Raw genomic sequence first — 13,765 nt, 5'->3', positions numbered from 1 at the left:
TCAAAAGTAAAAGCAGACTCCACCCTTAAAAACAGAACAAAAATGTTCTCTTAAATATGGACTAATGGTTTTACCTATCTTGCCTAGTTAAAAAACATATATAGCATATTAATTTATTTGTTTACAACATGACGGACTCCAATATTTTAGAAATATTTACTGCCACCAACAAATACTCTAGGATTGGGTAAGCATAAATAAATATGCGTGTGGTAGTATGGATAAAGTCTTTAACACATTTAGTGGTCATTGAATCCCACAATGTCTGTCGTCTAATTAGAGTGAAATTGAGATAACTCTCTTGGCCAGGAGTCTAATGATCTGATTGTTTTGTAGAGAAACAGGACATTTATCCAAACCACCTCCTGTCTGTAATTTGCCACTCAACTACAAGTGGCAAAAATAAATAAATAAACACTCTTCCTTGGTTATGGCTTAATAAGACCACATAGCTATCGTGGTACTGTGGCAGGGTCACTTAAGCCGCAGACCCCAAGGTCAATGTCTTTATAATCCTGAATAGTCAGAATCTGGTAAAAATTGGCCATGCCAATCTGAACTGGATGACCAGGTAGGGCAGGTTATCAATTTCTTTTTTTGAGACTTCATTTAACAGAATAATTAAGAACAGCACTTCAATATTTAAACAAACAAAAAAGAGATTAATCTTGAGTCAAAATATTAATGATCAAATCCCATTCTTGCCTCCCGAGTATGATTTATTAGTATTTTCACATTTAATCTTGCAATTTTATGTAACCATTTTAGTGAGTATTGCAGAATGCTATTAAAAAAACAAACTTACTTCCCCTGCCCAGAGTTCTGTTCTGCAAAGTATTCCATTTTATCACACAATATTGCAAAGAAGGAGGTAATTTCAGAATATGTTGCTTACCAATTTTGAACACATTATATGCACCAGAAAATTTATATTTTAATTACTGAGCATACATCAAAACATGCTTCAGAGGGACCACCTCCCATTTTGTAAAACACATTATTATTATAAGTTTCTAAGGGAAAATGGTTTTGCTTTTACACACTACATCAGCAGATAGTTTCTGATGTTAAATCAAAGTCATCTTTCCTCTGACTCCAGTCAAAAGTTACAATTATCTACTCTACGCATTATCGAATATTCCTTTTTAAATGTTGAAGTTATATTTCAGTTTAAACAAAGTGAGTGTTAAATTACAAATGGCCAATTTTTGTTTTTGTTTTTTAATTTTTAATTTTTTTTTTAGTAACAAACATCTGGAGGCAAAAAGTAATGGAAATGAAGACTCAAGGTTTTAACTTTAACATTAGATTTCCAGGTTCCTCAATACATCAATGGTTAGGATCTTTAGAAGAAACCCAAAGAGTTTCAATCAGTATAGTTGTAATAGGTTTTTTATTCTGATTTAGTTTCCCCACTTGATCTTCAAATCCTCACTTAAGTTTCTAGATTTCTACAAACTTGGAAAAACAAAAAGCCCTTGTTGCCTACCTAGAATCCTCACATGTTTGACCAACAAATGAAATTACATCACTTTCCTGTGTATCACAAGCTCTTTAGTAAAATAAAGACAATTGTCCCTCGAAAGAGATGGAATGGAATGCATGTTTTTAAATCAACATACTACTGCACACACCCCACTACTAAATAAAGAGAATCAGCAAACCAACAGAGCAGCTGGGATTTGTTAGCAAGTTTTGAGTGACCAACTGAAGTTAAGCTTCAGCATCTGGTCCTTGGGTCAATTTCTAGGTCAATCTCAGTATCTCTAGAATGATTTTTTTTTTCTTTAAAAACCATTAATTCCTATTGGAGAGCAGTTCCCTTTCGTTGTTAATTTCTTTTCTCATAAAGATATTCTTAAAACAAAACACGTAAAAACATCTTTTCCCCATTGATTTATTTTTTGTTATTTTGTCCTTGCTTCTTTTCCTCCAGAAGCAGTAGTTGCTTCATTAAGCAACATCTGGATAGAGCATTTGATATGTGAGGTTAACATCTTTATTATTTCATTGTATTCTTGAGTCTTAGTTCCACTCTCTCAAACTTTTTCCAATTACTTTCCATCACTAAATCAGTTATATGACAAGCTCCTTTCCTAGGCAAAAATTGAGAAATCAAATATTAAATGCCTGATTTCATTTGGCAGAAGGTCTGACCAACAGAATTCTGTACGAGTTTTGAGAAACTGGAACATCTCTCATGTGTATATTAAAGCAAACAGCAGGGATATTACTTTTCAAATTGATAAACAACACATGACATGAAACTTCTATAATTAGAAGGCTTATCAACCGCAATTTAAAATTTAACTGTAAAATAGATTTACAATGTACTTTAGTATTATTTATAAGCAATCCTTAAACTTGATGATAGCATATATGTATTAAAGACATAATGATACTTCTAAGAGTACTTGGTTACTTTGATGCTTAACTGTCACCTCACTCCATGTGTAACTACTGATAACTATAAACAATTAGGATTTAGGCTGTCAGTAAGATCTACATGAAATTGTATAGTGGAGTTAATCATAATTTCTAACATTTATTGAGTACTTACTATATGCCATGCCTTTTATTAAGTCTTCAGCATACATTATCTTATTTAATTCTCACAACAACTCTTAGAGAAATGTATTGCTCTTACTGGCTTTTTAAAGATGAAACCCTGGACCTTTAAAAGGTCATGTAATTTGCTCACGATTCTGGGTAGTCAAGTGGGTAGTCAAGTGATGGGCCAGATATTGAATCTAAGCTATCTGTGTCTACATCCTGAGCTCCCAACTATAAGACCAGGAGAAAAGTTTGGTCCCAATTCTCTCTCCTTCCTTTACCTTTCATTTCCTCCATATTGAAAAAGAAAACAAAATTGTTAAGTCAAGACTAGCTCATCAAAATAATAGATTTGAAAGCTAATTCGAATTTGGGGGAAAAAGACAAAGGGAAATAAAGTAAACAGTACAAGTGCTCTTAACTGAAATCCTAGTTAACGTCCTCACTAGATTAGCCAACTCTCCATCCCCTGCAGAAGCAAGACTGGCACAACTTTCTCTCCAACATCTTCATACTTTTGATTAATCAGCCTTTAAATAACCTACCAACTACATGTCCCAATCGCATCAGATGAAAGGGTCACACTGTAGCCATGTTTTTCCAGGCCTGTTAAATGACACTATAAGATTTATGACATCTTTTTAAAAGGAAGAGAACTTTGAAAAAAAAAAAAAAGAATGCAGAAGAATAAAAAGGGAGCAATTTGTCTTTCAGGTCATATATCTAGTAAATGCAGTCGGTTGAAAAATATATCTCTAATACAAGGAAATCAGTGAATGACATTATTGGAACGAATTGAACTTACTATAAAATACAAACCCATTTCCTATGGAAAATGCAATAATTTATTTCTTTAGGACAATGTTCCAGTAAAAAATGCCATTGAACTGGACGCTTTGCCATGACTGGATGCATACTCTATTCAACAGAATATATACAGGCAAAGGGGAAGCATGCCGTCTAGAAAAAATTTCCTTTTATTTCCTCTTCTAAGTAGAACAATTCTTCTTTAGTGAACGAATTGGGGTCTTATAACAATCCACTACATAACATGTTACATTCCGACAGACAGTAAAAATAGAAACCATGAGAGTCAATGAGGATGGTCCGATTATTCACAGAAAGGCAAGGGTTTCTATGGTGGATGCCTCACATGGGTTTTATATCCAGCATGAAGATCAGTAGCTTGGAATCCAGATCTCCCCCAAATGAGCAAGAATCCGTTGAGAAAACAAAAAACAAAAACAAAAACAAAAACATGTAGATCCTTCAATTAATCCATATTTTTTTCAGCATGGCTGAAACATCAGCTGTAGAAGGATGAGTGGTGAGAAATAAAGCCATAAAGATAGGTGGATGTAAACTGTAGGGATTTCAAAGTGCTAAGACAGGTTGTAATTAATTCAGTGGCCAGCTGAGAAATCATAGAAAGTTTCTGAGAAGAGCAATGACATGACTCTAATCTAGGGAGGTGAATGAGCAAACGCTGTTGGCTAACCCAAAGGTAGAAAAGATGAAAGGTAGAAAGACCAATTAAAAGGTAATATATGGAAACAACGTAAGTAGCTATCTATGGATGAATGTATAAGGGGAGATGTGGTACACAAATATACACCACATACACACACACACACAGACACACACGCACACACACGCGCGCGCACACACACACACACACACAATGGAGTATTACGCATCTGTGAGAAAGAAAGAAATCCTGCCATTTGCATGGATGGACCTTGAAGGCATTATGCTAATTGAAATAAGCCAGACAGAGAAAGACAAATGCTGTATGATCTCACTTGTAGGTGGAATCTATAAAAGTTAAACTTCTGGAAATGAAGAGTAGAATTGTGGTTGCCAGGGCCTGGGGCATGAGGAAAATGAGGAAACGTAGGTCAGAAGGTGCAACTTTCCAGTTATAGGAGAGGTTCTAGAGATCCAGCACAGTGATCATAGTTAACAACCCTGCGTTGTACACTTGAAAGTTGCTAAGAGAGTAGACCTTAAATGTTCTCACCACAAAAAAAAAAAAAAAAAAAAATGGTAATTATGTGAGGGGATGGAGGTGTTAACTGATACTACTACGGAAATGATTTTGCAGTATGTGTATAGATATCGAATTAACATGTTGTATTCCTTAAATGTACACTATGTTATATGTCAATTATATCTCAATAAAACTGGGGTGGGGAGGAAGGCCACGCTTGATGGAAGCTGTTATAGTTAATTAACTTTCATTGTATTTGCTTATGATTTGCTTTGTTTCATTTTAGCAAAATTAATCTCATGACTTCAAAGAACTTATCTATTTTCTATTATGTTGCCTATTAGAAAGCTTATACAGGTCTTTCTTATTGATTAGTTCAATGGTATAGGATATTCTTTCAAAGTTCTGATGCTTAGAAAATGGTAGACTTATATTTGATATGTATGCTAATACCAACTTAGTCAACGGAGTATAATGCAAGTAGCACTTTTTGACTTCTGAGACTAAGTCAAAATAGGCCTTTCAGTTTCCTTCTCCAGGAGCCTTAAGTGCATGTCAGAAGACTGACGACCGATACCCTGAAAACAACAAGTTAGAAAAGCCATGTGTGTGGGTGCTCCTGTCACTCCCAGGTGTACCCAGACTTCAAGCCAATCCTGCAAAAGCAGCAGATCTGTAAGCAAAAGTGTCTCTATATTCTAGACCCCACGCACTAGAGTCACCTCCTGGTGCTTGAGTCCTCCCAGCTCAGGCCCCAGACAACCCTGAAGCAGAGACGAGGCTTTCTTCCATACTCTGTTCATATTCTTGACCCAAAGAATCAATGAGCATAATAAAATGGCTTTTTCTTTACATTATTAAGTTTTGGGGTAGTTGATTAAGCAGTAATAGGTAACTGGAACCACATGTACGGAGAGGTGATAAACCCACTGGTTGTGGAACTCACACCAAGAATATGATACTTAATTCTGGGTGATATATTTTAAAAGACTAAAACACAAACATGCTCAGAATGTTCCTTTATGGAGAAAAAATAAAATGAAAGGATTGGAGTTATTCAAATTAGAAAAGAGAACAAAGGCTATATGCTAATTGTCTTCACATATTTGAAGGACTACCATGAGTAAAAACAAAAACAATTACTCTGCATATTGCCAGGAGAGAGGCCTAGGGACAGTAAGTACAAGCTACTGGGAGTCAGATGGAAGAATTTTCTAATGTTCAGAGCTTTCCTGGAAGGAAGAGGCAGCCTTAATAGGTAGCGAGTTCCCTAACATTTGAGGTAATCAAGCACAGTCTAGACGACATGACCTGGCGGGTAGGTTTGGAAATAATTCATTCAATGACCAGAAGGTCTAATACAATGCTCTTACTTTAATATCACCCCCATTTCCTTGTGCTAAGAAATCTAATCCCAACACATGTTGACCAGAGGGGGGAAAAAAAAAACAAGATGAATAAATTAAATGAAAGGCAATACCCAAGTATAAATAGAAAGCGATGCAGAACTTTAGAGAACAACAGAATGGCAAACTAACAGGAAAATATAATCCATCATAGCAGCAAAGAAACTTTTAAAAAAGATGAAGCATGAAGAATAAACCAAGGAAGAGAGAAAATAAAAAGCTAAAGATCCCATCACAGAAGATACTGGGTGTAGAGGATGCCTTCCTCTTTCTTGGGAAGTGGTTTTATTCATCTTTAAGACTCTTCTGCTCTGTCGGTGAGAAAGGCAGACAGGAAGAACATGGCAGTGCAGCAGCAAAGGGAACAAGGTTCAAGTGATTAAATTAGTGTAGCGAATCTCTTCAGTGATCGCTGAATCTCTGGCTTTCAAACAGAGGCCAGAAATTGTGTGCCCATAGGGTCAAACACACTTGCATGGAAGCCACTGACAATAACGTCAGGCTCTCAGAATGACAACTAAGAGAAGCAAGAAAAACTAGAAATTAAAACCCCGTTTCCTGAGAAAGCCAATATGAAAAGGAAAACACACACCACCTAGAAAATGAGATGTGTCCAGAGCAATGCCATGGAGGAAACAAAAAAAAGGAAAAAAAAAAAAAGAAAGAAAATGTTAGAGTTATTTCAAACACATTTCATCTGAACTTTATCACCATTTGTAATCAACTTCCAAGGTTTCATAATACCCTTTAACCTTAGTTACGCAACACACTGAACAAGTCATCTCATTGTGGTGACTCTTTTCATGTTGATAAGAGATAGAAAAAGGAGTCACTCCCAGGAAAGAAAACTGTTCTGAGTAAACTCCTGAGGCCTAATGGTAAGGAGAAGTGATAATCTTTCACTCGCCTTAACCCTTTCAGAGATTCATCAAACCAGAAGTTAGAAACTCATGTCATTGACAAAATAAAGGTAAATTTCAATAAACAGAAACTTTTCATTAGAAAAAAAAGAACAGAAATTATATCTTATTACTCACCCATTTCCTAGGTCGGCCTCTTGGCCGTTTTTCTCCAGTGGCTTCTGCTTTCTGTAAAATGAAAAAGGAAGTCATATGGTTTCCTACCTGACATTATTTATAAGTGCTGCACTAGGGACACATTTCAAGTAAGCATGTCCTGGTTTGCAGAGGTGTTATTGAGGGGGATTTAACAATCTCCTTCTCCTTTAAGATTTATCTTCTCCATTTCTGAGTAGCTTCTTCTTCTTTTTCATTGTGTGATATAAAGAGTGATTTAAAGACTCCCCTGGAGTGATTTTTCTCTTACTTCTATCCATAATAATAATAAAAAAAAATTATTCCCACTTATCCATAATCACATAAAGTAGTATTTTAGAAAATGAGTATTTCTTAAATGATTCTCTTTCTATATCATTGCTAAAGTTACAAAAATTAATATTGTTATACTGCTTTACAATTTATACTACCTACATTGCTAGTCAAAAGCAAGTCTAAATGTAAGAATAGGAGTCTAGCTCAAGAAAAATTCATACTTCTACATAATTTCCTACTCCTTGTCAAAAACACTTATCAATCAGTTCACCTAAATCAGAGAGAGAAAAAAGTGGACGAAATCATCAATTTTTGTCCCCAAAATAGAAACTATGATGTTAAAAATAAAAATAATAATTAATAAAAACAGTACAGTATTAACAGTAATTCCACACTCAGAACAGACCTGACATGATATATTTCTAACTACCTTGAGAGTTCGTTTTACTGCTATACTTCACAAAAGATTTTTCTGATATCAGTTTTTTTTCCCTTTTGAATCAAAATTTAACATTATCTATTAAGTAATTTCCCTGTTTATCATCCCTACTCCAATCCCCAAATACACCAACACACCAACACACACACATACACACACACACACACACACCCCACATACAACTTTTATAAAAACATGATTATACTTTTCAGGTTAAAGAAAACTTAAGTATATACTCTTCCGTGTATGAGAAGCATCCCAAGGCTATATAAACACAAAAATATATGTAACCTGAGCCACGATAACTTGTTTTGCATTTTACTTTTGTTACCTGGGGTAGCAGCCAATAGGTACTTGATACAATGATACTAACATTACCTTTTATAATTGTCTACATTGCCAAATGAGGCTTTCCTCTTTCTCTCTTCAATCTGCCTGGTAAAAGTAGATGGAGATAGATGATGACAATGACAAAGATTAGATGATAGATAGATGATGGATAGATGATAGACAGACAGACAGACAGACAGATAGACAGACAGACAGATAGATAGATAGATAGATAGATAGATAGATAGATAGATAGATAGATAGATAGATAAAAGACACAGACAGACAGACAGGCAAAATAAGCCACAAGATTTCTCACCAAATGATATCTTTCTGGCCTGGCATTACTATCCAACAGGTCCCACGAATTAACCCAAACTCTTAAAATTGTGCTAGTTCACATTTATTGAATATTTAAAATGCCCCAGGCACTGGGTTAAGTCATTTACATGTGTTATTCTAATCTTTACAAGAGCCTAACAAGGTAGGTATTATTATCTCTCTCATTTGCGAAGGAACAACTAAGCCTTAACTTGGTGAGGAAAATAACTCAAGGTCATACACAAAGCCGGTAAATGGCAGACCTGACCTGTGAACCCAGTTCCACTGGGCTGTAACAACTGGGCTCCTCCCCTCCTAACAGTGCTACTTTTCCTCAGTGTACACACATTTGCTGCCATAAGGCAATATTTCAGTTATTTTAAGTAAGATTGTCGCTGATGCAGCTGATTTCCCAGAACGCAGAAAACCTGGTGGGGCCTCTTTCTCTAGCTAACTGCCGACTGGGCAGTCTGAATAGTAGTTTACTATTTTTCAGTGACTCCACAAAGGAATCATTTATTGTCAGAGGTCAGTGGTACTGTCTTAACTTCAGTCATAAGGGCATGAATTAAATTAAGTGAAAACCAGGAATGCCCAATGAATCACATCCTCTTTCTTGAGCGTTGCCTCAAGGAGAGAGGGAGGTGTCTTAAGAGGAACACAGACTCCATTTTGGAAAGCTGAGATTCAAATCCCTGCTCTGACATTTTAGCTTCATGACTTTGGGCAGGTCCCTGAAGACCCTAATTTGATTTCATATGTGAAATAGAGATAACACTTGCTTTGAGGAGTGAAGTGCCCGCCATAAATGAAGTGCTCAAGAAATGTTCTTTCACTCCTAACTAGGTGGAACATTTTTTTTCACTTTTTTTTTAAATTAAGTTTATTGGGGTAACATTGGTTAATACAATTATGTAATTTTCAGGTGTACATTATAATTTGGCGTCTGTATATTCAATTGTGTGTTTACCACCCAAAGTCCAGTTTTAGATGGAACTCTTAAAGGGAACGCTTTCCTTCAGGTTAGTCAATGCAAATATTCCATTACACCCACCTGTCACCTTTAGAATGAAGCTTTTAAGAAACCCTCTGGCTAGTGCATAGTGAGGTATACAAGTACAAAATTCCCTTATACAGAAGCAGCGTCTGACTGAGTCTTCGGGAGCAACTGAAGGTTGCACAGTTTACCCAGGAGTAAATTATGCCAACATGGAAGATAGAAATCCTTTCTAGTGGGCATGGGGATGGTAGGTGGGATTGAGAGGAGAAGGTTATTGACCTTAAAGGCTAACAGGGCTACACCAAACTTTCCCTGTACAGTTGTTATGTTTCAGGAGCCATGATGTGATCTGGGTGTATCTGAAAATCTGCTGAAGAGAGGGTTGTTTGCTAAAATGGTTTCACTGCATTTCAAAGTCACAGAAAGCAAACCTCTCAAAGAGAGAGAAAGCCCTGCAAATAAGAGGACTTTAAAATGAGCATCTCATTTACAAAAAGCCTATTCAAAAACAAAATTCACACCATTAACTAAAGGGCAAAATATCACGATTATCACTTGGACTTGTTAAAAGCAAACTTGTTCCTTGGTCTTCAGGCCAGTGCTACATGTAAACTGAAACCCTCTTCTGAGACTACATCTAGAAGAAACACATTAGCTGTGCTGTGTGGCGTCGATCTGGGAGGTTTCTATTGTTCTTTAAAACCCACATTATTTAATCATTCTGATCAAACTTCACAAAGGCTGCAAAACAAGTTAGCATTTTAGTTTGTAAACCAGAATAGATCCAAGGTTTTTACGTATTGGAAAACACAAACTTTAACTTTTCACCCGTGTTTAATGCTCTTCAGGATGTTATTTTTCAATACAAGACAAAACATTTTGGGGGCTTCTTTTAATGTCAACATATGCAGTACTGCGGAGATGTATATTTGGTTTTCCTTTACAGGAGCAGAATTTGATTCTATACCACAGACTCATGTATAACTAAAATGAAAAAACTCATTCATTCTATTTTCTGCTTATCTGGTGGCGGGGGGTAGGAGGGTAGAGTGGAAATTCTACATGTGCAAGAATTGTCATGCTAGAAATGTCAGACTATGACCGGCCCTATTATACTAATATTTGCAGCTATCATACCATATCGTGTTAAGTGTTATTTCTTCTTTGCTTCTCTTCATTCATATTTTTGCCTTTTTTTAAAGTTCAGATTCAGAATTCTATCTTTAAATTTTATAGTATGCTTAGAGGCAAGTTCATGAGGGCTGGGAGGAATGTTAAATGAGAAATGTGATTCTTTCTTTTTCTACGAAGTGCTGGTACTACAGGCTCTTAAATGTACTCTGCACTAAAAAAATTAAGAAAGAAAATTCATCTAGTAAATATGACTCTTGAACTTGGAAGTGCTTAGCATTAGTGCCTGGTGTACAAGGTGAGTTTACTATATATTTATTGATGAAGGAAGATAAAAAACACTACTGTTTATATCACATGTGTGTCTTGCTTCCCTCCTGTTATCAAAATTCTACAGCTTGGTAGGACTTCTAGGTAGGACTTTAGAAAGCATTTTGTCTGGCCCCTTCATTTAACAAGTAAGAAAACTTCTGAATATGTTATGATTTCCAAGGCATAGTTCTATGGTTTATTTGAGGGCCAGGAGTTTTTGGTTATCAGCTGCAGTTAACACACATTTCCAGTCCCTTTATAACTTTATAGAGAGCTGCTCTCTAAACCTAACTTCCAACCTGCATTTCAGGTTACTGGAGATATCTACCTTGCAGCAAATATAAAATATTTGACAGCATATAATAGTAGAAAGATCCTAAGCTTCAGGATGATATCTGAATTCAAACCCAGGTGCCACCATTGCTAGAGTTGAACATTAGACATATCAGTTTACCTCTCTGAATCACAGTTTCTCATTTGTGAGATAAAGACCAAAATGCCTACATTAGAGAATTAAATGAGCTAAGACAAAAACGACATTATTTAGTAGATATCCAAATGTAATTTCTTCTTTCCCTCCATATTTAGAAATGTTACCTGTAAAAAAAATACCTCCCAATTTTGTGAGTTTCCACAGTGATTTTCTGAGCATCACCTTACTTAAGTAGGACGGCTATTACCTTCCCAGTTCTACAAATGGGAGATTAAGAGATCTGCCCACATTCATAAGGAGTGGAACTGAGACCCAATCTGATTTCAAAGCAATAAAGGGTCTGTTCTTCTGGGAGATATTCCCATATAAAATAAAACAGCCATGGGCAAGTTTTAAAAATCAAAACCTTCTAGGGTAAGAAACACATGAGTAGTCGAAAGTAAAACATTTCCAAGATTCCTATAAAGAAATGGACAAGAGCTGAGACTGGTAACCAAGAGAAGCAACCAGTTTGGACTTCTGGGTCAAATTTAGATAGTAATTTTTTGCTATTCTAAATGCTCTTGTCATATTTAATATGTACTGTAATAATATATGAAAGCCAGAACTGCCCTACTCCTACTCAATCAGTGAGTCGGCACAAAAATATAAATAAATAAATAAGAGCTAGAAAAATATTTGAGTGTAATAGTACCTTGCTTTATTTTCATGTATCTCTATGTATGTCTGGATAGATAGATAGATAGATGGATGGATGGATGGATAGATAGATAGATAGATAGATAGATAGATAGATAGATAGATAGATAAATGATAGATGGATGGACGGATGGAAGACAAGCAGACAGACAGATATCTTAAGAATAAAATCTGTAGAGAAAGAGTATATGAAGCCAACTATCCAAAGTTTGTAAAGTCACATTTTATTTTTTCAGTTGTTCTCTTAAAAATATAAAGCGTAAATCAATGTGCCCTGGCATCGAAATCAACTGGACTAATCAGTCAGATTCAGCATTGAGTAACTCTCATTTTACCTTTTTGATAATCCAGTTCTATGAGTTTCTAAATTTTAAGTGCAGCCATTTATAGTCCTAAAAAGATGTTACAAGTGTGCCATCACTATATTTTGCAATGGGAAATGTAAGTAAATTCTATCACCCATCATAGTTGGTGCTCATTTTACCCAAAGATGCCCTCATTGTCAACGCCCACATCATTATTTATGCACCCGTCTTCACCTATACAAGCACTAAATTAAAGCCAAGGCCAAAATGACAAGAAAAGTGATTTTCAAAGTTTAAGATTCTCTTCCTTTAAACTGTCCTTCTATCCCTTTTGTAATCAGAAAAATCAATAGCAATGATACAAGAGTTTACATGGGTTACTTTCTGAGCAAACTGACCCTTACATTATCCTGGAGAAAGAAGAGTGACTGCACTATTTCTTACTAAATCAATTAGAAGATGCCATTCAAAATTGTTCAGTGTATTAAAGCAATAAAGAATAAATAAACTAATAACCTAAAATATAATAAGTTCTTTATTCACATTTTCCTCCTGGTTGGCAGAACAAAGATTCATTACTAAAATATTTGGAATCTAGAATGGTGAAATTCATTGTTCCATCCTTGTGCCAAGCTGTATAGTAGCAAGGTGTGTTCTGGAAACTGCAGAAAGTAAACTAATAAGGCAAGATAAATGTGAATGACTTAACTGACACAAAAGGCTCTTCAGCATCCATCTATTCTCAAGAAAGAAGTGAGTACAATAGAATACCAATCTGGTATATTCTAACTCCTTAGAAAATGATCTGTTGAGACTTTCAGATAAAAATGAGCCATGGGAGCAGGTCAGTCAAAGTAATGAGGAGCTTTTGATGAAAAAGTTGAACAAAAGGACAGCTTCTAGAGAATGAGAACTATGGGTCTCTTGAAATAAAGTTACTTGATAAAATAATTCAAATGTACTTGAATCTCCTATATTTGGATCATAATCTATGACTCAAAGGTATTTCTGGAATTTACTGATGCATTAAGGCTTGGTCCTCTCTGGCAATGTGAAATGAAAAAAATGAGTCAATTGTTTAGGTAAGTCAGCCTAAAATAGCAAGATAATGGAGACAACAACTGGGCTTTACTTAATTCTACCTGCCTGGACTCATTTATACACTCAGACACGGCCTTGGATCCCAGTGGAAATAACTTGCCTTTTAAAACATAGAGGAATCAAACTAAATCATATTAGCAACATAAAAATCAGGGTTAGAATCGTATGAGAACTTCCAATACCATCTTTCCCTGACTTACCTATAATGATACCTTTGGTTACTCTCTTCAAATGAGCCTTCTATATTCTGAAAAAAAAAATCTGTCCTCATTCAGCATCTATGCTCTGACATTTATCTGAAATGATGTGTAAAACCCACATTCCCTCATCCTAAAATATCTATGATTGGCATTAGTAATCATTTATGAAAAATGAACCACATTTCTAGGAATGTGATTAGGAGCACAAATCTGC

The 13,765-nt window shown here is 35.6% G+C and overlaps 1 protein-coding gene across 3 annotated transcripts in view; it reads right to left on the bottom strand.

Moving 5' to 3' along the window:
* The window catches only part of HMGA2 (high mobility group AT-hook 2), a 135,452-nt gene that overhangs the window by 112,399 nt on the left and 9,288 nt on the right, over positions 1-13,765 (bottom strand). For 2 of the 3 annotated variants that reach the window (XM_011373755.2, XM_023520611.1), the window contains exon 3: positions 6,987-7,037. The exons of the other annotated variant lie outside the window; for it this stretch is intronic. In XM_011373755.2, the coding sequence (XP_011372057.1) occupies positions 6,987-7,037 (51 nt within the window). The remainder of the gene's footprint in view (positions 1-6,986; positions 7,038-13,765) is intronic. 3 annotated transcript variants of the gene reach the window in all.

This window comes from Pteropus vampyrus, unplaced genomic scaffold (assembly GCF_000151845.1).
Source record: "Pteropus vampyrus isolate Shadow unplaced genomic scaffold, Pvam_2.0 Scaffold9, whole genome shotgun sequence".
Lineage (NCBI taxonomy): Eukaryota > Metazoa > Chordata > Mammalia > Chiroptera > Pteropodidae > Pteropus > Pteropus vampyrus.
The sequence above is the reverse complement of the archived record's forward strand: the minus strand, read 5'-3'. Positions and strand labels throughout refer to the sequence as shown.